Genomic DNA, 25452 nt, shown 5'->3' with positions numbered 1-25452 from the left:
TTGTTTCTACAATTCAAAATATTTCAGGAAAGTAGTTTTAAGATTTAGAATGTTTGTAAATGAGACTATTGGGAGTTGTCCTGTGATTATCTACTAAATAAATGAGCCCCTGGCATGGAAACTAAATGTTCATTGTAATTACCTCTTATCTAAACTGCTCCTTGTTTTTTTCTATATGATCTTTTTCTGTGCAGCTGTTCCTTTAACATTTGCTTTCCTGTATCCCTTGCATTTAATGCTTGACATGCAACATCAAAGCTCCTACCATAGTATCTTGCTTTCCCTTTAGCATGTCTTTTAAGGCACCTGCGGAATGAAATGTTGTCTGCTCATTCACATGTTTAGGATTGATTCATGTCCTTGGGAGAAGATATCTGAAATGACTAGGACTTCCTTAGTTTTTCTGTGGGCAAAAGGACTGCTCCTATATGTGGCGAATATTTAAATATTTTATTGGTTTCCAAGTTGGCTTTTTTTTTTCAGATGCATTTTGAAACATATTTATTTAAATGCCCTCCTGTCTGGATTTTTATTTTTTTTTCTTCAATGCATCTCTGTATGGAATGGCAAGTAGTGTTTCCAGAAGCCTTTCTCTGGCAGGGAAAATGATCTGACTCTTAGAAGTTACTGTGGGCATGCAGTTATTCTTGTTTTGGGGAGGGAAATTGGAATTGATAGAACTTCACTGAAAAATATTTATTATGATTTTTTTTTCATAGTTTCTGTTGTGGTTGAGTGCTCAAACATTGACATTGATGCTAAACTTTTCTCTAAAGAGAGCGTGATCATGCAAAGCTGTGTTAAGCTCTACTATAAATTTTAAACTATTTTATGATAAAGTAACAGGAAGTACAGATGGCTTTAATATTTATTTTATCCTACTTCAGTTTATGAATTTGTGACATTCCACAAATACACTGTCCATTACAAGAAGAGCAGATCATAAATACTAGTACTGGTGGTGTTTAGCCATGGCATATAGCCTTGTGGTCCTCAAGGACTATTTTATATTTTGGCTGGCAGATTTCCTGCAAACTGAATACACCTGTTTAAAGACTTGCATTAACATACTGATTCCAGTCCAGATTAGACTGTACAGAAATTGGTGCAGATGACAGAGAGAAGCCTGAGCCATACTCCTCCAAATCTGTACCAGAATATCCATTGCAGGGAGTTGCGCTTGGTTTGTCCTGTCATGAACCAGAAATTTGTCTAAATTTTTCTGTTTCTAAGGACACCAGATAGCCCAGCTCTGTAGGGCAGCTTTGAACCTCAGTTGCTATGACTTTACAGAGTTATTACTTTGTTCATCTACTCTGTGGCTTGTTAAAAATGTCAATAATTATCTGTATGTGTGAGGAGAAGTAACTATTAAACAGAGGAAATACAAAGTAGATTTTAGTTTCAGTACCTTTAAAACTCAAAAATATGTGAATTTAGGGTGAAGGGATAAAGTTTGCTACCCCAATGTGTACCTGATAGAAGAAACATACTGCTCTGGGTGGTTGAAGAGCTAATTATGTTCAGTATTTTGGGAGAAAAAGGAAAAAGCAAAATTTGGGAAAGGGTACTGACTTTGAAATAAATTCTCATTTAATTATCTCATTAGCTTTCCTGCAACCATTCTATTTTTTTTTTTTTTTTTTTTTTAGTTTGCTCTAATCCTTTTTCATTATGATTAGAACTTTTTTTTTCTTTTGATTTCACACAGTTATTAGCATAACATAATCTGTTGCAGGATTGTCTTGGGGATCATCACAAAGAAGAACATATTAGAGCATCTCGAGCAACTAAAGCAGCACGTCGAACCCTTGGTGATTAGATATATCAGATCTCATAATTAGACACAGTAGAAGTCAGGAAGCATGAAACTTGTGAACTGTTCAGGGTTTTTATGATATCAGCTGACCAATGAAATCTTCTTATGCTCAAAAATTGTATTAAACATAAAACAACATGTGCAAAATCCTTTTGTAGAAAAGAAGCTGTAAATGTGAACATACTGTTAGTCACAACATTAAAGGAAAGTAAACAGTAAACTTTCTGAAACTTGTGTTGATGAGATCACATCGATCCAGCTGGTTGATCTCTTGAATTCCCCAGGTGGGAAGGCATGCAGCTAGGAATAGTTTTTCCCTGCCTAATGCAAATTAAGATTTTTGTATGTGCCAATTTCTTTTTCTGATTTGGACAGCTTTAAATAGCTGTTAAATACCTGCAAAATATCACATCTTTTGAGAAGCAGAAATAAGCATGTTTTAATTGCATCATTATATCCTCCCTGTAATCACCCTTTATTAACATGATTTTTTGAAAATACTCTTATTTTTTAGCAAAGTCCTGTGATTTTATGTAAAATCTGTTATTCTGCCACTGTTACCTACAGCAGTCAGTATAATCCTTTACAAAATGTACAGATACCAGTCACCTGCTACTATGTTGACTGTTGACCTAAGAATCCAGATATGATTTTAACCATGATGTTGTGAACTAACCCCTTAGATAGGTGGTACACTTCGTCTTAATTCAGACATGGGTTGCTATTTCCATGTCTACTAAACATACCCACCATTTTTAGCTGCTTATGTGCAAAACATGCTAATTATGTTCTCATTTTATGCTAATATTTCACAAGTATTTCATGCATCCTTTAATAAGACAAATTGAAATGTACTAACCAAAATAAGGGCAGCAGCTCATTCATTCTGCTCTTTGCTTCTCTTGTGATATTATCCTTTTGGACAGTCTCACTCTATTTGATGTTTCACAGTTGTAGTTTTAAAAGACCCTGTCATAAGAGCACAGTATCTAAATTGGAAAATGAAAATTTTATTATTCACAGTTTTTTTCTAAAGCCATAAACTCCAAAACCTAAATAACTGTTGTTTATTTTACAAAAGTTTTGTGGCCAGTGTGCTCCTATGAATGCATTCAATCTGAGCCAATGTGTCAGACTGGAAGAATCCTTCTGGTTTAAAAAAGGAGGGAAGGGGAGTTTGATTTGCTTGATTTGGGGCCATCAAGCAGTACATCACTTCTGATGGCTAGGTTGGAACATGCCTCCTTTATGAAATGGGATCACTATCACTTCTTTTTCATGCCTCTCTTTTCTTTGTCCCTCTTTGTTACTTTTTTGTTGGCATAGGCTAATGAAAATTTGATTTTTGTAGAAACAAAAAGTTAAATAAAAATTGTAATGGGCTCTACTTGTATGACTTGTATTTCATTAAAATGGACTACAGCTGTCAGAGACCATTTGATACAGTGTCTCAGCATTGCTGTGTTTTATCAAACTGGTGGTTCCTCAACATTTTGATAAATAAAATGTTTCTGTTTAAATAAGAAAATCAGACTGTTTACTTTTGCTCTATTCCTGTCAACAAAAAGGACTTGGCTACAGATTTGTTCTGCTTCATTATTTTCCTGCTTGGATTAATATCAGTCTCCCATTTATCCTTTTCAGGCGCCTCCTTGGCATTATAACAAAAAAAGATATCCTCCGTCATATGGCCCAGACGGCAAACCAAGACCCCGCCTCCATAATGTTCAACTGAAACCCATAGCTGAGGAGAGAGAGGAAACTGAAGAGGAGGTTCATTTGTTGAATAGCACAACACTTTAGTCTGGGGAAAACTTCTAAAATCAGAGATGAGCTGGGTTTTTATGTAACAGTGCTGCTGGCAATCAGGAGTCAGTCTGGGGGAGCATGTGGCGAGGAGGAAGGCTGATGGGAGTGTGGGAAGGGAGAGCTGCTGTCCTGCACTGGATGCGTCCCGAGACATCAGGTCTGCCATGATAGTGCAGTGGGTGAGCCATGCAAAATGGTGCCATTCTCCAGCCCAGCCTGGTACTTCAGCATTGAAGAGATATGTTAATAATCCCTGTTTCTAGAGGGATCATTCTGAATTGAGCCATCTTGTGGAGACTGAAAGGTCTTGCCCTTTTTACCATTGAAAACTGTTGTGTTAACTCATGAAACGTATTAACTATTACTCGTCACCTTTCTACATTCCAGAAGAGCTTTATTTCTCTCTCTCCTGAGCTGTAACAAAGCCTCTTTAAAATTGGTGTGCCCTTTTGAAGCAGCTGTTTCTCATATTGAGATGTACTATGAGTTATTGAGGTGTGATCACAAGAAGGGAGGTTTTTCTTGTGCCATTAAATGTGTAAGTTCGTACATCACGAAATGCTTGGGGCAGTGCAGATCCACTGCAACAAAACCAGATTGAACAGGTAATAGTTTCCAAGAACCATGCGAGACTTCTTTCCACCCGTGTGCTGTCATGATATGAGAAAACTAAAACCAGGTGAAACCAGTATTTTAAAGAAAAATACTGGTTTTGCTGCAGAAAATATCAATAATGTGACCTGGTCTTATGCAATTTTTGTATTACTGAACACACTATGATATATATACCAATGTTGTGCAGTATAAGGAAAAATACTGCTATTCTACTAGTTTAAGAGCTGGAACAATTCTATATACGTGTATCTGGTAAAAAAATGCATGCTTCAACACTGGAGAACTTTTCCCCCCCCTGTAAAATTTGAGAATGGTCATTTTTGTTTTTTCTTCTCCACAAAAGACGTTCCACTGCTGACATGGTAGGAAGAAATGTAACTCATAATTTGCACTAAATGTATATTATTTTTCTTGAAGTTTTACCATTCTTTATTTATATTTGTATGGATTAAAAATTATATTAAATATGAATCAGTTGATATCTCACATAACTAATTACCTTTTTAATGTGATTTTATAAAATAATTCATAATCCTCTGCAAGTAACGGAGGATTTGCAAATGTTTACAACTAGATGAAGGGTTTCAAGAAAATGGCTTCTTTATGATCCAACATACATACAAGATCATTTTCAAATGTAACTTTCACTGCCGTTACCTTGAATTTCCTTTTTTCTTTACTAGCAGATAACTGGAACAGTAATAGTAGGGTTTGATTTAAAAAAGAAACCCACAGGGTTTTAAAAGTAATAGGAGAAAGCAACTATTAGATTGCTTTTGACTCTTCTTTTCTCCCAACTATATAAAGGTGTAAATTATATGCAGTCACACCTGAGCAGCAGGGCAGAATTGAATCCAGTACTTGAAACTGCAGGACTTAAAATTCAGCAGCAACACACACACACTCAGAGGTGAACTGAGACCCCTAACTTCTTTACAGTACATTCCTATTCATTTTATCAGACCACCACCAGAACTGCATGCAGAGAAAAAATGACAATATGCTATAAGCCTAAATTAGGAAGGAAAAAAAAAAATCTGGCTGACAAAAATGTTTGTAACATGAGGTTGGATAAAATGTCTTCAACTATTATGCTCACAAGACTGCAAAAAATGGCAAGAATATAAACACTAAGAGTCTAACATAATAATCCTAAATATCTCTAAGGCATTCATCACAGTTACCTCAAACATCTTATTCACAAAGTAATCAGTATAATTTTATCTTAAGTACAATAACACAATGAACCAAAATTCTGGCACTTTTGCTGAGCTGCACAAAAATGGTTGTGCTTAAGTGCACTGTTGAATTTAAACCGATTTTCCTTAGTTAAGAACTGCCATCTACATTTTATCATCTTGGTTCCAACTGGAACTGGTAGAAAGTGAAATGTGCCGGGGGATCACAGAGATCAGGCGCTGTATTAAAAACAGGTTTGTAAATGAAACAGGGAATTGGGCTATGTAAAAATGGGAGGATGGCAACAACCAGTTTTGTTCTTCCATGTGAAGTCAGTGCTAGTTGTTAAAAATTTGTTCTGCTGTGTTACATAAGCTTGAAGAGGAAGCTTCACAAAGAGCAGGATTAGACCTATTTACAGAAGGCAGCTCTGGAAGTTGTAACATTGATTTCTGTTGTCTAATTTTTTTTTTCCTACAGTGGAAGAATACAAACTCAGTACACATACAAAAATCACTTTAAATCAGTTTGAAATCTCTGCCATGTGTGGTGTTATTGTAAAACACTGCTGTGTGTACTGTATTAACATGCACCTAATTCTAGAGACTACTGTCTGAATTAAAATACAGTTCACACTCCTGCTGTGTTTCATTTCTGTATGGATCCTGAGAGCTGCACATAAATTGTGCATCTCTGTTTACTCTTAGCCTGCTAAGCTTTCCCTGCTGACATTTTGAAATGCCGTCTGGTAAACATGCAGTAGAGGTTCAGTTAATGAAGTATGTGTGCCTGTGCTGTGCAACAAAAAATTTCTAATGTGAAACTTGCAGCGCCTTACTCAAATTACTAATTAAAAAAAAAAAAAAAAAAAAAAAGGTGGTGGATGGGAGGGGGAAAGTGTCAGCATTTTTTTATTTTTTAAATCATTCAGATACTGGTTCATGAAGAATGCATTCTTTGTTAATCTGTGATGTTGCCTAGAGCTGTATTTAATATTGATCTTAATGTTTTTATTTATAATAGTGTGGTAGGACTGCATATCATTACAGTAAAAATTCTCGTTACTGTGATGATTTAATCAAGCATTAAAAACTTCTGTATTACCATTTATTGTTCTGTCATGTTTTCTCATTGTTTTCACAAACAAGATTTGTGTTGATTTTTGCATTTATTTTCCCTGAGAGACAATTAACAGCTAGGAATTTTACATACAAAACTAGTAAGATTTGACAAAAAGAATGCAGATTAGGAGATGCAGTATTTGCATTGCCTAGCATTTGGCTAAAAAATCAGTAGCCAAATCAACACCATCAAACTGATCTGCCATAGGTAGTGTATTTTTCCAAAATAAACATTTAATATTTTGGTTTAATTATAGAATTAAAACAAAATGTTTTTGTTTTAAAATAATTAAAAGTGGATGAGCCTTTTATTGTCTGAAAACCATCTGCTGATGCATAGAATGGCCTGCCTTGGAATGGAGGTTAAAGTTCACCTCATTCCAGCCCTCCTGTCATGGGCAAGGACACCTTCCATGAGACAGGTTGCTCAGGGCCCCATCCATTGAACATGTAGAGGGAGGGGCAGGTACAACCCCTCTGGGCAGCCCATTTCAATATTTCACCATTCTCATAATAAAAAACATCTTTCCCCTCTGGGCAGCCCATTTCAATATTTCACCATTCTCATAATAAAAAACATCTTTCCCCTATCTAGTCTGACTCTACGCTTTTTTAGTTAAAGCCAATACTCCTAGTGCAGCAGGCCCTGCTAAAAAGTCTGTCCCAGTTTATTGATACAGAGCATCAGTAATAACATCAGTTATGTTGCAGCTGCTCTAACAGGTTTCCTTCTCCATCAGGAGTTAATAGTGGAATATGGATGTCCAATCTCAGGTCCTCATTTTTGCAGATCCAAGTTCATATTTAAGTAACAGTTAAAAAGTTGAATTTTTAAGGTCCCCTCCAACTCAAACAACTGTTTTAATACTTGTGTGATTTATAGGGCCTGATATTAAGGTCTCCTCTACTTGAAACAAAAAGAATGAGATGGAAAGTATCTGGTTTTTATGTATTTAAAAAAAACCCTCTAGGCCTATGAATGAGCTCCTGTTAGTCTGTGCTTGAATAATTGGGATAGTAATATGCTGAATGAAAGGGATAAAGCTGTCAAATTTAGACTAGTAGCTGTGGCATGTGATCACGTGCATTTGAAACACAAAATACTTTTGCAGCACTCTAACCTATATTGTACCACCACCGCTCCCTTCTACCATAAAGTAACATACAGCTTTTTTGCTTAAAAAGAGTAGGAATGACTTATGTTTTAGCATGGTTCTACTGGCCTATGATCTTTATCAGCAATAATTACTATTGCTGTCACTAGTACTGATGTGAATTGCTACAATGGAAGTCAAGTCACTGGGTGGTGGCAGGGCTGCTGAGTAACAGCAAGTGTTATTTTCCATTGTTTCTGGACTGTTTCTTTAATCAATGGCCAGAGAATAAACCTCCAAGTACAGTAACAAGAACATAGAACTGGGGGTTAAGGACCTTGAAAACCATTAATTTGCACTTTGTACAAAATCACTTGGGTTTAATTTTTAAATGTTTAGAACTGGAGATGGCTTCTTATTAGCAAGGTAGCAACTGCAGTAGAATTCCTAATTTCCCTTGTAATGTCAGCATTTCTTTCATGCCGTCAGTTCCCTCCCACTTGAACCATAAGGCACAGGGGCGGTGGTGATCGAGCCCCAGCGGAGCCCGCAGGTGCCCCGAGCAGTGTCCCGCTCTCCCCGGGCCGCCCGGGGCGCCGGCCCCGGCCCGGCTTTGGCTCCCGGGCCCGGCAGGGCAGGGCCGGCCCGGGCGGGCGTGTCAGCCCCACGGCCCCGCCCGTGGGCAGCTCCGCCCCACGGCTCCTCAGCCCCGCTCCCGCCGTACGCAGAGCACCGGCAAACAGCGCGTTCCTTAGAAAACCTTTACTGCCCGCGGGGGACACCGCCACCGATACAAAAAACCACAGACACAAAGTCGAGCCCAGGCCCGGCCGCAGGGCCGCCCCCCGCTGCAGCCCCGTGCCCGCTCAGAGCGCCAGCTGATCCAGGTCCTCCTCCCGCCGGGCGCCCAGGTGCTGCTCGATGATTTCGGCAAAGAGGTTCCTCTTCAGCAGGGTGTAAGCCAAGGGTAGCAGCTGGCCCACCGTCTTGTGAAAGTACTGCAGGACAGAAGTGAAAACAAAGAGCCGCCCTCGGCCTCAGTGGCTTTGTTAATTCCGGGAGCAGCCCCAGCTCCTGGCCCTGCCCCATTCACGCTTCATCCTTCAACCCTCCCGGGACAGCTGAGCACCTGCTGCTCCTCATGTACCCTCATGCTACACCTGTGACAGCCACAGCAAGGGCAGGGGGGTGCCCGAGCTGCCGCAGGGAGAGAGAAATCGAGTGTTAGCAGTGCAAGAAAAGATGATCCCACTCACTACAGCCTCCCAAGCTGAAGCCTGCAGGTGAGGTCCCCTATCCTGTCACAGTCCCATGTCTTGTCCCACCCGGCAGTTTTAGGGTATTACAGTGGTAGTTACAGTAACCTTTTAAGAACTTCAAAAGTATAAATATCAAGAGCATATTTAACATTTGTAATCATTATTGTAGTTCCATTGTATCTCTCAAACAAAGGGGACGATTCAAGTTCTTTTCTATATCTTTGGCTACAGATGAGGTGTCAGTGTTTCTCTGGCTGTGTAACCAAATGGCCAGGAAGGCTGCAGTCAGAGCTGGAAAACAAGTAGGAGCTCCAAGAAAGGCAGGGACCTAACTAAGCAAAACTAATGTGTGAAGCTACTGTTTCTTCTGTTTACTAAACTAGAAGATGAAGATTTCTAATTCTAGAAAACAGCTGCAAAGTTACAGGTGTTCCAAGCTGCAGCGTAAAACAGACAAGAGACACAACAGTATTGTAAACACAATTTTTCACTGCAGGACTTTGTCAGCGGTTGGGCTCATGTGCTGAGAAGCACAAAGCTTGGAAAATGAGTATCTGGCTCCAACTACTCAGAAAAATGGGAGGAACCATTTCCTTCACTGCCCTTCCAGTCCTAGAAAGGATTTAAGCAGCTGAAGCAGCCTAGTATGTGAAAGAAACGTTCTAAATGAAAAGGATATTGACGAAAAATAGCACTTTCAGATACTGTAAGGAACTTAAGAGAGCAGGGCATGAAGTCTAAGAAACACAATAGTAATTTAACAGTATATGGCAAGAGCAGTCAGTTTTCATACATTTCAATGGCTAAGTATTTTAATCAGTGTTCAGCACAGCTCTTTTGGGCTTACATTTAGTATTGAAAAACTTATCTTTCTCATAATACTCTGGAGCACCACTTAGTCAATACTAGTTTTGCTAGAAGCAGCTGTTGTGCAGGGGATGTTTCTATGTTTCATTCACATTAGGTTGATGTTGAAACTTCATGTGTTATTTTCTACCTATTTACTAATTACAGCCATGACCCTTTTCCCCAGCAGGTCAGTAGCTAATACAGAACAAAAAGCATTAAGTGTAACTTTTATGTGCAATAAGTGCTATTAATTCAATCTCCTTACTGACAGTGTTCACTGCTAGCTTAGAGAACTAGGGAGGAGACTCCAGGTGGGAGGTGCCCTATGCAGTGCAGCCGGCAGCTGACCTGGGCTCACATTCTTCCAGCTGGGGTTACTACCAGCATCAGGCTGTTTCTTGATCTGGGTGAATATGGGTGCCTATACAAGTAGCTGGGGACAGGGGACTCCAGCTATTCAATGTATTTGGATCAGGCCCTTCACACACCACTTCTGGATTGCAGGATTGGGCCTTCATAAGCACAATTTTAAATTCAACATGGAATGACACTGGGTGACTTTTTAAGTCTTCACGAATTAAGAATATCCTCATAGACCTCTATGATTCCTAGGGATAATTAATCTACAGCAGAACATCTTCTAGCCCATATATAAAATAATGCATAATTCTGTGAAGTTTGATTGTTGTACTTACATGTGATCCATAGCAAAACAGGTCCATGCCCAGCTCATACCCCATTCCATAATCACATTCATCATTAGCAAACTGAACAAAGGTCAGCATTTCTTGAATGGGTGCAAAGGCCTTCACTCTCTCCTCATCAGTTGGAGCATCAACAATGGCCTTGCAAATTTTTTTAAGATTAGCTGCAAAAAAACCAAAAGCAGGTATTTAGATGTTTAAATAAAAAAAAAATTAATATTGCACAGAAGTATTCTGTGTCAAAACTACACTCGTGTGTCACACTTACATGTAAGGTAAGGGGACACACCCTGAACTACTGGTGAAGCAGTTCCCGCTTTCCTTGGAAGCTCATTCTTACCCCATACCCATCCCTCTCAGTGCCTCACAAAGGGAGACACGCACTTGTGTGATGAAATTTCATCAAGGAATCGATTCCGGTTAAAACAACACTGGAAGAGGGTGGATAAGAAATAAACCCACACATCCCTGAATGTAGATTAGCTTTTTGATCTACTTCCTGCATGGCTTTGACAACACAAAAGAAAATATCATCTAAGCCACACCTTCAGGTATTCCTTTTGCCAATTTAGCATGTTTCATCGAGTCTCATCTGATTCCTTTAATGGCAATACTTAGAGGACAAGTGTCATGGTTAGGAGTTCTATGTTTTACTCCTATCAGTCAAATTTTTAAAGCAGAAAACATGAATGCAGTTTGCTTTTTACTGAGGGTTGTGTACTTCAAAAAATCAGAGTGATACAGTAAACAAGACGTTTACCATTTGTTTCAGGAAGTTCTCTGTATCCAACATCGTTTTTGTCTACAGGAACAACTAGGCCTGCTCCATGAAATGCTTTGGTAACCACCTGAATAAAGAGACAGAAAATGGAACATAGCACCATAAGACAGTACTGTGGCCTAAAAATAACTAACACCTGACTGCTGGTGATCAAACCTAACATGGTGTCCTGGTTCCAGGACATCAATTTAGTTTCAAATGATATTGCAGTTAATTTCAAACACTGAAGTTTGAAAAAACTGGAAATACCATTTTAGTGACATTCTGAATTTTAGGAACCCTTGTAGTCAGTTGTGTTGCACTGTACCACATTTGTTTAGACCCCTACCATAATTATTTTTAATAGGTATGCAAAAAATCTGTTATCATCCATATTATCCTTAATGGTCCTCTTTCTAACAGATCCAACCATGCTATTTATAACACTCTTCCATTTTAAGTAGTTTTCTTCATGGCCTCTATTTGTTCCAGTTCTTAGACTACTGTGCTTACTGAGTTTTTTGGTGGCGGCTTGTTCTTGTTGTTTTGTTTGTAATTGAATGCCTAGCTGTGATTTATAAGATTAAAGTATTTTTATTAAATCCTATTATTCAGAACACACTTGTAGTAATCTTTCCTCTTTTCAAGTTTTATAGAGAGCTGATTACCTTTGGAAATTCCTACTGTAGCATACTTACTGACTAGAAGGATGGAAAAACACAAACAGGAAGTAAATGAAAAAAATTTAACACAACTTAGTTCTGTCCAGTAGATGAGGAAAGTCATACTTTCTTATCTCTCTGTTTCATCTTCAGGGTTTTTTGTTCCAGAGAATAACCCAGTTCTTTTGCTGTTCTTGTTAGCTTTTCATCTATGTCTTTCAAAACAGCATTTTTCTTTTTATCAGCCACTTCCTTAAGTTTTTTTGACAGAAATAATCTGCAAACAAATTAAGCATGTCAAGAAAACAACAAAAAATTAATAGCCTTTTAAACATTAAACCTCTAGGTCTTAACCATAAAGATTAGCAGTCCTGCGTTTATTTACAGAGAGACTTGAAAATGCACGCCTCTTAAGAAGAGGCAAGAAAATAGTTTGGCACATCTTGTACTTGGGCTTTTCTTATCTGTACCTGCATTACAATCTAGCTTATGCAATCTGCAGGTGCTGAAGTTTCTCCCAGCCTCAGTAACTATTCATCTTTCTATCTTAAGAATTCAGTTTGCTGTTCCCATACCATATACACCATTTGTCATCCAAGTCATGCACACAAATACATATTTATAAGCCTCCTCATGGTACTTTCAAAACAAATGTCCTTGTTTAACTCTGCAGTGCACAAGGGTTCTTTTGCAGAAGCCATTCTTCAGTTTGCTTTCACTGACTGACGTGTGTCTGTCCTTAGCTTTCCATTTTTAACCAGCAGGGATGAGGTCAGTTGTTTACATTCCTGATGCAGGAACATGTAAAGTTCCATGAATCACACTGAACTACATATCCATGTCAGTGTTATCCTGCCACAGGGCAGAAATGGTACTTCTTGTAGATATTAATTATATACAAAAATAATGTATTTTTATGTAGACAAGAATAAGAACCAGATGCTATTAATCTATTATGATACTCAGATTTCCTTCACCACTGTTTGAGATGCCCTTTCTCTACTTACAAAGTTATTTTAACATACCCAGCGGTTATTTTTTCCAATTTAGAGCCTGTCACTGCCAATATATTTAAGGAATTACATAATTAGCACTTATTTATTTCAGTTCTGAAAGTAAAGCACTGTTAAAAAGCCTACAAAGGCTTTTGAGAGCATCTTAAAACTTGCCAACAGGGGCAGAAAGCATGTGAGGGTTTCTCCAAGAAAGACTTACAATAAGTTATTTTCATTATCCCACATCCCACCTCCCAGTTAACAATTTCTCTCTATTCTGTTCTTTGTAAATAAAACTAAATATGAATCTTACTTGACGGCAGCAAAGATATTATCACCAACTTGTGAAATCACACAACCCTTCTTCGCTTCACTTGCACCAACCCACACTGGGAGCTCATCTGGCACATCCCTATTGATGAAAAAGTCCACACAAAATAGTCAAGCTGTGTCCATTTATCCTATTTCAAAGTAAAATTAAATTTGCCTCCTCACTATGCTGCTGTCTCCTTCAGAACTGCGTCAAGAAATGCCCTTGGATCTAAAGCTCCAAAATCTTACAGCAAGCCTTGAAGAGAGCTTGTATCCATACATGCAGAGAGAATACACATTTCCTTTTGGTAACCTGATCTTCTCAGCAGCAGGGCAAAAGTTAAAGATTTGTCAGTGAAAGTGCTCTAGATGGCTGGAGGAAGTAGATTAATGAATATTTAAATTTAGACTTAAACAACTGTTCCTGCAAACTTTTTAAATAAAAAGATAAAGCCACTTGTTAACGTCCTACTACAAAAAAGAAAGATTCTTGCTTGGTGACAGCACACAAGTTACATTTTGTGGAAAGAGAGGAGAAAAGCTATGCATAGTTGTAGTGGAACAAGTGTACACAGGAAATAAAATACCTGAAATATCCCATGTGATACTGTGTTCTGCTATCCCCAACAAGTATAGTCTGAAATTCTGGGGGATCATAGAAGAATCTCCAATGAAGATTGAAGTTCACATCTGTTGATTTAGCTTTTTTATGTTTTCCAGAAAGAATATCATATGGTCCAACCAGCTTAAGTCCAACACTAGACACAAGTGCATCTGAAAAGCAAACCATGAATCAGGTGCATGTTTAGACCAGGAAGTTCCAGTGTTGCTCAGATATTAAAAGTTTCCATAAATTCAGTCAAACACTGTTCACTAGACAAGGAAAGCTAAGAATTATTTTGTCCAGATAGTTGAAGAGTTAATACATTTTAATGAAAAGTAGCCATCCAGCCACAGTCCAATGTCAGGATGGAGATCGGTGTACTGGGACCAGTATTGTTTAATATTAATCTTTATCAATTATACAAGACTGCATCAGCAAACCTCAGCAAATCTGTAGATGACACCAAGCTGAGGGGTGCAGATGACACTCCTGAAGGATAGGTGGCCATCCCGAGGGACCTGGACAAGCTCAATAATTGGGCCCATGGGAATCTCTTTGGATTTAACAAGACCAAGTGGTCTTGGAAAGTTCTGCACCTGGGTCGGGGCAACCCCTAGTATCAACACAGGCTGAGCATGAACAGATGGAGAGCAGCCCTGCCCAGAAGGGCTTGGGGATGCTGGTAGGTGAAAGGCTGGACATGACCCAGCCACAGGCACTCCCAGCCCAAAAAGCCAAACGTGTCCTGGGCTGCATCCAAAGCAGTGTGGCCAGCAGGGCCAGGGAGGGAATTCTTCCCTCTGCTCTGCTCGGACCCCACCTGCAGTGCTACAGCCAGCTCCAGGGTTGTCAGCACAGCAAGGTCACGGACCTGTTGGAGTGGGTCCAGAATAGGGTCATGACTATGATCAGAGACCTAGAGCACCTCTCCTATAAAGATGGGCTGAGGGCTTTTGGTTGTTCAGTCTGGAGAACAGAAGGAACTTCACTGCAGTGTTTCAAATGTTTGTCCTTACCTTCAGTATTGAAGGTAAGGACAAACATTTTAGCAGGGCCTGTAGCAAGAGGACAAGGGGTAATGGTTCTTAATTGAAACAGGGTAGATTCAGACTAAATACAAGATTAAAAAAAAGTGCTATGATGCAGGTGGTGGAGCAGGTTGCCCAGAGACACAGTGGATGACCTAGAAACATTTAAGGCTGGGTTGGATCCAGGTCTGAGAAACCTGGCTCTGTTGAAGATGTCCCTGCTCAGTGTAGGGAGTTCAACTAGATCACCTCTAAAGGTCCCTTCCAACCCAAATCATTCTGTCTCTGAAAGATAGGGTCATTTCTAGAGCACACAGCAATGCCACATTCTGTTATATAATAAACTTGAAGAGGTTGAAATCCGGATTTAGTAGTGCTTACACTGAGTTAAAGTCTCTTCAACCTCTCATCCCACCGGTGAGGAGGCTGTGGGTGCACAAGGAGCTGAGAGGGGATGCAGCTGGGAGAGCTGATCCCAGCTGACCAAAGGGATGTTCCACAGCAAATGGCATCATGCTCAGCATGATGAAGACCTGCTTTCTTGGAGATGGCTGAATACCTCCTGCCTGCACACAGGAGGTGGTGAATTAATTCCTTGTTTTGCTTGTGGCTTTTGCTTTCCGTATTTTACTGTCTTTAGCTCAACCCACATGTTTTCCTCACTTTCACTCTTTCAATTCTCTCCCATCTCACCAAGGGGGAGTGAGCAAGTTCCTATGTGGTGCTTAATTTTTGATTTGGATTAAACCATGATACATGAGAAACTTGAATTTCATACTAAACATTTCAAATGCACCTGCAAGAAAGGTAGATTTAGACCACATTGCATTGCACAACTTCAGTAGATACATTTTAGAAAGCTTGAAGTATACATCTTGGTGATTATAGCCAGTGTTTTAGTTTACACTCATGTAAATATTCACCATCTCAAGTGAACACCTGAAGCTTCACTAAAATGCATCTGACCAACTTCAGTTTGCCTGCTTTCAGGCTGGTTTCAATAGTGAAAGTTAGAAGACGCAAAATTTAAAACCTCACCACTTGGTTTCTCAGGATCTAGTTCCTCACAAAACTTCCAAAACTGGTAGAAGTCCTCAGGCAGTCTAAGCCGATAGCATGTTTCTGCTTCTTGGCAAAGACTATCAGGAATGTCTGCCTGGCTTGATCTTCTTTTCTTGACAGCTCCATTTTTTTCACTCTGTAGATTATAAAAAAATTAAAACAAAAAACCAATCCAAACCAGAGTTAATTTAGTTGCTTTCTCTCAGCTCTACCAAAGGGGTCTACAAAGCTTTTATACTAATGGAGTAACAAGGATTAGATCCATTAGAACATGTTTGTTAGTTCAAGCAGTATATATACAGCCTCAAACATCTGCTTTGGACTGAACCCATTAAAACTGCAGTCTGACAAATGTACTAAATGTGTCTGCAGTAGCTAACTGCTACTTTGATATTAATGGGTCAATATAATCAACAGAAGCACTTCTGTTAATTAAGCAAAAGTTTAATCTAATTCTATTGTTCTAAAATGACCATTTCCAATCACACTGCAGAGAGCATATAATATGTTTATGTGTTTTACAGACAGTTGAAAGTAGGAATACTATTTTGTCTTGTCAAATTAAAGAACACAGCAAAAATCCTCTGGTCTCTTCTATGTTAACTACTGCGCTATTCAACATCACGACTGCCAGAGTTTTCAGTGCAGTATTTTAGAAGCAGCTCAGAGGTGAAGTTGCTTTTAAAAATGATGCAACGCGAGCTGTAGCAGGCTAGGAAATGATCCATACGGGCACACTCTAGTGGGCAGTAGCCTCAACCATCCCATTCCCACATAAGTCTCCGTGAATAGGCAGGAATCGTTACCCCCGCATTTGAAAGAATATAAAAAGTAAAGTAGCTAAATACACAAGGTTTCTTTATCGTTTTTAAGAGAAGGCAACGCGCGGACACCGGATCTCTGCAGCAGGGCCGGCGCCAGGCGAGCCGGGTGGCGGCGCGGTCCCGCGGGGAGCCTGCGGCGGGCCCAGCGCACCGCGAGGTGCCCGCGTGCACAACGCGGGCCCTGTGACCGTCCCCAGAGCCACCGAGCGAAACGGAACGAGGGGCAAGGAGCCAGAGCGCCGACAGACACCACAAGGCACCCGCGGCGGCGCAGGCCCTCGGAGGCGGCTGTCCGGGTGCCCCGGCCGCGTCCCCGCCGCCCCCGCCCCACCTGCTCTGCGGCCGCTCCCGCCGCGCCGCGCGGCCTCCGCTTCCCGCCACCCGCCATGCGCTCCCGCCGCCCGCATCCCGCGCGCCCTGCGCTGCACGGCGCGCGCGCCGCGCCTGCGCAGCCCCGCGCGGCGGCCGCGAGCGTGAGGGGCTCTGAGGGGCCGCGGGGGGCGGGCGGCGCGGCCGCCCCGGCTGCGGCACCTCCGCCACGGCGGCCGCCCGGCGGCAGCGGCGGGGCGCCGCAAGGCCGGCGGCTCACCCCGGCTGGCCAATGCGGCTGGTGCCGGAGACAAGCCGGGAACCCACCGCCATCTTCCCACAGCGGTAGATACACCGCATAGATGCGCTTTCGAAGCTGAGTTTTTATAGTCCCGCTTACACATACCTTTGAATTCCTGTAATATGAGTTAGGGTGCTGTATTGGGATCAGACAGACAAGAGGTGACCTGAAATGTAATCATCTTGTGCAAAATGCATATTATATGGCTCTACGCAGATACTTACTATTCTTCAGAGCTAAAGGCATGAGAGAGAGGAAGCAATACGGATTTTCAGTACAAATTAAAACAAAAAAAAAATCCCAAATCCCCTGATCTTTTGTTTTAGCAATTGACGGCTGCCAGGAATATAAAGAGCAGCATCACAGCTTCTGTTCAATGCAAGGTGCGAGGCAGCCGTGTGAAACGTGCCACAAGTGGGGCACGTTCCGCAGTGCAGAGCGGCCCATAACCACATTGTGCACACCCGCGTACACTGCTCAGTGCTTTGCATAGGGGAGGGCCTGGAAAACCAGCGGCACAGGGAAGCTGGTTATATATAAACCTTCCTTTTTTTTTTTTTTTTTTTTTTTTTTTTTTTTTTTTTTTCCAGTGAGATCGCAGTGGATTTATTTAAAGCAACATTATGTAGTTAAGCTACAGGAATTGGTGAGCTCACATGCCTACCAGAAAGAAAGATGCGTGTGTGGCATAAATAATTACTGTGAGATCTTTTTATCCTGCAGTCTGTTAAGGCTGTCTTTGCTATGGTATAGATTGTTAGCTTAGGTCCAGGAATAAACTGCAATGCGTTTCAGCCACCTGACAGCTGCATGACTCACACAAAAGCTCGATGATGTTACTTCAGGTTACAGCGTTCACGTTTAAGAGTTACACACAAGTAAGTCACAGGAAACTTGATCCTGACTGATGGGTGGTACTGCCTGTACATAAAACAGCAAGGTTTGCTATGATGTAGATGCAGAACAAAGTCTGCAAAGTCTTCTTTCTCAGATGGAAAAATTTCGTTTAAATCAGCATACCTGTTGTTTACTTACCAAAGTCCTGCATACACAAGGAAGGTCTATTAAATTTCACATCCAAACCTTGTTTAACGATTTACATTTCATTGCCTGAGGTTAAGCAGAAACGAGCCACAAAAGCTTACTAAGAAACCACAAACCTAATTTTCTTTCTGAAAAGTGTCAAGAGTACTGGCCTGAGGTTTCTTTGGGAAATGCTTTCTAAAATTAAAGTATGAGTCTCACTCGTAATTTCTAGTAAACAAAGTTTTAGCCATAGTGGAGGCTAGAGAAAGCATCACCTAAAGGAAAAACAAGTAAATAAAGTCAGGACGAAAGCATCTACCCTTACTTTGAGTCAAGAAGAAAACAGCAGCTTTTCAAAGTTTTCTACTTTTAAAGAGATTGACTTTTGCCTCTTACAATATTTTGCATTACAGCATTGAAACAGAAGTAAAGTAAGCATCAAATAAATTTGTAGTGGCCCCATTTTAAATATGCCAATACCTCACAAGGCACACTTGTATTGGAAAGAATGCAAACTGACATTTGCATTAGAAAAATACTCCTACACTGACTTAATGCTAGTGCTAGTGCTAAAGGCTAACTTGGAGTGATTTTACCACTGAAGATACAGTTCATGAGCTTTATTGATAAAGCAATTTTTAAAATTCTTTTCTCTAGACAAGCTATTAAAGACTCCAAGAGCACCTCTCTTCTAGAACAGTCCACAGTTTGGAAATAACCCCGGAGAGAAAAAAAAAAAGTGCATAATCCAGGGAGGAGGATATGAAATGCTCTCCATCTGATAATCCTGGTCTCTTACACTTTCCAGGCAGGTACTCCAGCCACTAGATTATTGGTTAAGAGTACCAGTGTTTGGCCATTTTTAAGATAAAATGTGATTTTAAAAATACTTTTATGTGTGCATGTATATAGTGCAACTGAATTTTTTTATAAGTACCTTCCAAACAATTTTGGAAAAAGTACATCAAAAGAAATAGGTAATGAAATGCCCAGTTACCTTATGCTGTCTTTTCAGGCTTGGAATATGAGGCAGGTATCTCAGTTCCATTAAGAGAGTGATGTGGTTGTGTTCAGAAAAGTAACTTTGCATGGCTGGATAGATAAAAATAGTATTTTTTAGTTTAGATGTACCTAGTCCCAGGTGGCATGAGTGGTTTTCCAAACAGCAGTTTGGAACCAAAGTACATGTTTTAGATTTAATAAACCCTTTCAGTTTCTCTTCAGTTAAGTCTACCCTCAACAGTTCTTCTCTGAAACATGGAAATAGATTGTGGGATGCCACTGTAGAGGCCCTTAAACAAGAAATGCTAAGATACTGAATAATTCTGTCCACCATAGTAGTTTTTTCCTCTCTGTGAACAAGTAGTTACTCCTTCTGTATGAGAAGAAAGAGTAAATTATTTGGAGGAGGATATGAAGTCCTAGATTTGAAAAAAAATATGTAGCTTGATATTGGTAGTCATATTTTCATTCATTCTGGTAACAACCTGTAAGGCTGTAACAAGGAAGACTTTTTACAAAGGATAAATGGCTGCAGCAGAATTCATAATACAGTATTTTAAAGTCTCCTCTTCAAACTACAAAACATATCCTCCTGTGTGGTGTGTACCACCAGACTTCTGAATCAGGATAAACTGAGATTATCTCCAGATAATTATCTACAAAGTAGCTTTATCAAACTCTGCAATCATCAGTATGATTAGTCCCACTCTGAAGTTTCTTTTTGTTTAGATTGTTTTGTTAATTTATAACTACAGGAAGAGATTTTGTGAAAAACTACAGAACTGAAGTATGTTTCCCTGAAACAAAGCTTTTCAGACCTGCTTTCTCAAAAGCTATTGTAGATACTTCCTGTGTACACACACACATTTCCTGAGACATTTTATTTGCCTCTTGAGGTTATCAAGACCTTAGTGTCCTATAAGTATTTTTTCCTCTTCTATGTTAATTTCCAAGACTATTGCTTAATATCCAAAGTTACCAAAGTATGCCCCATGGTATGCAAAAAAAAAAAAAAAAAACAAACAAACAAACAAACAAAAAAAACCAAAAAAACCCCACCAAACAAAAAAAAAAAAAAACCCAAACAAAAAACAAAACAAAAAAAAACCAACCCAAAAATCAACCCTTTCAGTTTTCAGTTTCAGAGTTTTATGAGTATAAATTATTGTGGAAAAACCTTTCATGATTCAAAAGCCAGAACAAAAAACTTTAGCACTTAGCAAGTAGTACAAAGAAGGAAAGAAGACTTGCAGGGTTGTTGAAATTTTCACTTCCTCATTGCTATTCACTGACTTTTTCATGCTCAGAGCTTTCTTTCATAGTTCACTGCTTTCCTCCTAGCCCTTACAAGGTGAAGATTTGCTCATCTGTGAAAAACACCACAAGTAAACTAAGCTACACTGATCCAGGTATTCTGTACTGAGATGTTAAAGATCTTTAAGGACAGGGATCTCCAAGACAAGATATCTATCTAGTCTAGACTGCATTAGCAAATTAGATGGGATGCAATACATATGGTTGACAAGCTATTTTTCCCTACCCTTCATCATGTGCAGCTGAAAGGTAACTGTTTATGGTATTTGTTTTAGGTAGTTTCAAAGAGTACCTGAGCAGCAAGGGATACATGTGTTAGGTCTCCTCCATCACCACAACATACTGATAACTAGACTCTGCAGTATAAACATAGATAAAATCTAATTTCTGCTCAAGGACTAGTTTTTTGCCAAAATTATACTTCATTTCTCTTGACACAAGAGGGAGCCATTTAAATTCTTTTTAATAAAAAGCAGTATAAAGAATGAAGACGAAAATACCTGAATACAGGTATTCAGTGGCCACATTGATGTCCTTTCAATGTGAACATCTTATTTCTGAACCCTAGATAATTTTGTCTTATTCTATGTAATCACAGTGTATGTAACAGCTGGATTTTTCTGTTTGCAGCTATCACATTGGGGGATGTACTGAATGCAGTGTGGCACAAATGCAGTGAAATTATACTATTTTAAAATAGCTTTAACATTGCAGTTTATGTGATGGTTCTTAATGAATTGCTTTACAAAACTGCCAGCCTTGTTCTCAGGTTAAGCCTCACATAATCCTCAGAGCACACAGAGCCTCTTGTTCCTTGGATTATTAGCTTCTATAGGGCAGCTCCACATTTCCAGGTTCACTGAAGGACACAGCCTCCCTCTCATCAAAATAAGGATGCGCAGGAGCTGTGGACACTTTTCAAGGTCAAAGCCAAGACTTGTCTCCAGCGGGGCTGGGAGTGGGCGGTGCTGCAGCAGAGCGCAAAGACACACAGTGCCTCTGCTGACTCATCACCTCACTGCAGCTTGTGCTGACAGGTTGTCCTGGATCCCTGCCAGCTCCCCTTGCAATTCTGCAGGGAAGGCTACATACACCAGGATTAATGAATGAGTACAGCGCAGGGGGAAAGTCATAACTGGGAGAAAATTGATCGGAATACTGCAGGACGTGTATTTCCTGAGACAGCCTAGAGCCTTCAGGATACTTTGTGTAGCAAATGTTTAAAAAGGAATATGGGTGAAGATACACAGTAGTCTGTCTGTGAAGGACTTAAAGTTAGATAAATATTTTAGAACATAAATTAATGTTATTTAGGCATCAGTTTGGAGAGCCTTGCAGTAAATGCTCTTGACAAGAGTGTAAACTGACAGCTTGATACTGTTGTAATCCAGCGTTTGAACAACTATTATTTAGATCTGACAGCTAGCAGTAGACTATGATTTTATGGTGGCAGTAGTATTTTACTGCAAGCCAAACCCTTTCTTTCTGGTCTAATTTGAATACAGGGAAACCATTCTGATCGCATAAATTATGAGCACTATTCTGCATTGAAATTACTTGTTAGTCCTGTGGTTGTACAGAACTGCAGTTTATGCAGGACCATTTACCATAAGCACCAGTTAAATTCTGCAGATGGCCATAGATGTACTGTTATAAGTTGCCTGGTTTACCTGGAAGTACAGCTATGTATGTTTGAAACACAGTGAGGCACAGTTCATCTGAATGCATTATCCCAGGAAGTTAAGAGTTTTCCTGTAAGAATCTACTCCTATAAAAGGGCTGCTAGTATGAATACCTATCCAAAACAATGTTTTCCCTTGATAAAGTAAAGCATAGAGTTAGTAACTCTAATCCAGTTTTATTTCTGGTCAGCTATTGGACCCAGGATAGATTGAACCAGGCAATGTAGGTACTATATTTTTCTGGGGTTATGGTTTTTTGGGGATTATGTTTTATATATAGGTATTCTAGTTCTCTTAATCTATAATTTTCACTTTAAACTCTTGCCTGCATATGTACAAAATACTGCATACAGTAAGGAGGAAAAAAAAAAAGTATCAAGTTGTTGCCACTGGAGGCAATAAATGAAAAAGAAAAGCTTTTGGTCTGACACATAAAAATTAAAGTAATCTAAATAGCAAGTCATTTAAAATCAATGACTACTTTGTAGATAGCCCTTGTGAGGTTTCATATTTCTGACATGCAAGAAGAAACACTTGATAAACATGTTTACCAGTTTACCTTCATACATTGTTTTACCATTAATAACTCCTAAGACTGGCATGTCTTTCATACTGTATTAGTACAAACCACCTCCCAGTCTTCAGTGTCAGAACCTCAGGGCCCTGTTTTCCTGGGACAGTTTCCTCACATCGAGAGCAAGTCACATTCTGCTATAACTGGATATTAGGGTGACAGTCAATACAAATAATTAAATAATATCTATCTCCTAAGTTCTGGCTGATGGTATTAACATTTTCTCAATTATGTATGCTTTGGCTTCCTCCCCTGACAAATAATATGGTGAGGAGACAGAAAATTGTAGCTCTGAGTCACTTCAGCTTAGGATAGAGTGAGTCAGAAACTTAGCAGCTCAGTTGGGTGAATTGATCATATTCCTGTTATCTGAGAGACACAGAATTTCTGGCTATAGCTGACAGGCAAAATTCTTCATGGCAGAATAAATCCGGTTTTGTGTTTTAACATCATGAGGGGCAGTAGTCTGTATTTTCCAGTAAACCATTTGCAAATCATAACTTTTATAGCCACTATTGCTGTGAGAGTCCCTAAACTTGAGGATTGAGTATATGGTTTAGGGTGAACAATCCAATTGTATTTAGCAACTTCTGTAAAGAAACCTTTCTGCTTGCATTTTCTGGGCACCCTAGCAACCACAAAACATTAAAAACAACAAAAACTAGGTTTAATGCAAGTCTCAAAGGCAATACTAAAGTATAACATCAACTTTAGGCTTGTGTTCATATATAAAATTATTCCCTCAGACCTGCTCAGATGTTTCCACTCCATATGGCTTCTAGCATAGCACTACAGTAAACTTCTGCTAGCTAGTAACACAAAACACCACATATTCTCACCGTGCCATTCCCAGCTAACAGCTTCAGTGCCTAGGGCTGTGTAGCATTAGCACAGTCTGTTCCCAAATAAGTTACCCTTTCTAATTAATTCAGGTGCAGCACTGAAGCTGCCACAACTCTACTCTTTCCAGTCCAAAACCAGTCAGCTGTGATGCTCACCTGGAATTACTGTGCCATGCTGTTGCACAACATAGGGAGCGCTGAGAAAACATCCTGCTCTGTTTTCTGTGATCCCCTTCACCTTTCATCTGCCTCATTACTATAAGCTACTGTAAACGAGTGCCACAGCAGGAAAATTTGTCTAAAGCCCTCGCCCTTGATTATAGCATGTGCAAAGACAATGACTCTGGCTAAAGCAGGCTTATGCCCATTATTGGGAAACAACCCTTCTCTCACTGGGATGGTGGCAGGAGACAACAGAGCCTGGCATTTCCCCTTGTAGTCTTGGGCTTTCTGTTCCTTTCACAGTGCTGAATCTACTCTTAGTGTGGTAAGCCAACTAGGATATATTCCACTGGGAAGCTGCAAATACAGTATGCCCAAAACACATTTCACACCACAGGATGTTTCTGACATGCTTCCTCAACTTCAAGGAGCCTACTTAATAGCCCCAAAAGGTAATGAGTAATTCTTTCGCAGTAGGATGTTGTCTTTAGCATCATCATTTTTCCTCCTTGAGATTTTGTAAATTTAAGCTTTGTCTCTGTTGAGATATGCTACTTTTCACAAGCTACAAATGCCCACAACTCTTAGGGATGTTCTTGAGTATAACGAAACTCCATTTGATCACCTACTTATAGTAGTCTGACAGCTTTGTATGCCACTAACTTAGTTACCAGCACAATCAAAGCTTTAAGCACTCTTTCTTTCATAATATACTGAGAAAAATATATAGGCATTACCTCTGTCTTGTAAGCTCATATGGCACCCCTCCCAGGAACTCCTCAGGTAACATTCAGTAGTACTGGCTAGCTAAGATGGTTTTAAAATACACCACATACCTCCCTCAAAGAAAAATCCTTAGTCCTCCAAAATAAGAAAAAGCCTTTAAAAACAGCCCCAGCTAGGAACAACAAAAAATACCAGAAAAACCCCAAAAACAACAACAACCCCCCCAAAAAACCAAACAAACAAAAAAACCACAAAGAACACAAACCCCAAACAAACAGCCAAAGTTATCAAGATTCTCATACCGGACTACACAGATGAAAACCTCCACATCCAGAGAGATCAGTTTCCCAGTTTTGAGACCAGCAACTGTCTTAAGCTTATCAATGCCACTTTTTTCAACAAACAGGAGAAGAATATTCATGTTGCAGTGGTGAAAACATATAGGACAGTGTCTCTCTTCATCCCCTTTACATGTTATTCTCCATTTACACAAGAAAATAATTTGATAATTATCTGTTCTATTTAAAAATATATCTTAAGCTTAGGAATACCACATACAAGATGCCTCAGGACACAAACAATTTTGTGTTCTGTTTAGAGCCAAATTGTTTTTGTTCTACCAAGTAACCCAGATCATGTCAGTCAGCTCCTTACATTTGACTGTTTTTTAACATATTTCATAGTACTCAATCTCAAGACAACTTAGCTAGTACCTCTGCTAATCAGCAGTTGTTGCTCTCTCAGCAAAAATATAAATACACCAGCTATTGTAAGACAAGATCCTTATTATTCTACTTTTTTCAGAGCAGAGGGGACTA

At 39.7% G+C, this 25452-nt stretch overlaps 2 protein-coding genes across 6 annotated transcripts in view; one reads left to right on the top strand and one right to left on the bottom strand.

The window, feature by feature from the left end:
- Window positions 1-6528, top strand: part of CLCN3 (chloride voltage-gated channel 3) — a 60351-nt gene extending 53823 nt beyond the window's left edge. For 2 of the 5 annotated variants that reach the window (XM_021555216.3, XM_021555387.3), the window contains one exon: window positions 3464-6528. In XM_021555216.3, the coding sequence (XP_021410891.1) occupies window positions 3464-3554 (91 nt within the window). In that variant the 3' untranslated portion in view covers window positions 3555-6528. Of the gene's footprint in view, window positions 1-1738; window positions 3348-3463 lie in introns of those variants that run through there. The other 3 variants (XM_021555476.3, XM_021555300.3, XM_021555542.3) reach the window with 2 other exon arrangements.
- A 1856-nt stretch (window positions 6529-8384) lies between these two features.
- On the bottom strand, window positions 8385-17131 carry HPF1 (histone PARylation factor 1). The gene is made up of 8 exons (XM_021555552.2): window positions 17028-17131; window positions 15849-16008; window positions 13766-13952; window positions 13180-13278; window positions 11998-12148; window positions 11210-11297; window positions 10441-10613; window positions 8385-8635 (listed from the first exon to the last, which is right to left on the bottom strand). Exons 1-8 carry the CDS (start codon window positions 17082-17084, stop codon window positions 8504-8506), a joined length of 1047 nt encoding a protein of 348 aa, XP_021411227.2. The 5' UTR covers window positions 17085-17131; the 3' UTR covers window positions 8385-8503.
- Between the last annotated feature and the right edge of the window lie 8321 nt (window positions 17132-25452).

Source organism: Lonchura striata, chromosome 4 (assembly GCF_046129695.1).
Source record: "Lonchura striata isolate bLonStr1 chromosome 4, bLonStr1.mat, whole genome shotgun sequence".
Taxonomy (NCBI): Eukaryota; Metazoa; Chordata; class Aves; order Passeriformes; family Estrildidae; genus Lonchura; species Lonchura striata.
The sequence above is the reverse complement of the archived record's forward strand: the minus strand, read 5'-3'. Positions and strand labels throughout refer to the sequence as shown.

Excerpts from the sequence above, each read along its gene's own strand:
- HPF1 (XM_021555552.2), bottom strand. The coding sequence starts at position 17,084 with ATGGCGGGTGGCGGGAAGCGGAGGCCGCGCGGCGCGGCGGGAGCGGCC. Across the intron at positions 12,149-13,179 it reads AATATCTTTGCTGCCGTCAA|ATTATTTCTGTCAAAAAAAC; the intron begins GTAAGATTCATA and ends ATTTGTTTGCAG. Across the intron at positions 8,636-10,440 it reads TGTTTTGCTATGGATCACAT|TACTTTCACAAGACGGTGGG; the intron begins GTAAGTACAACA and ends TCTGTCCTGCAG.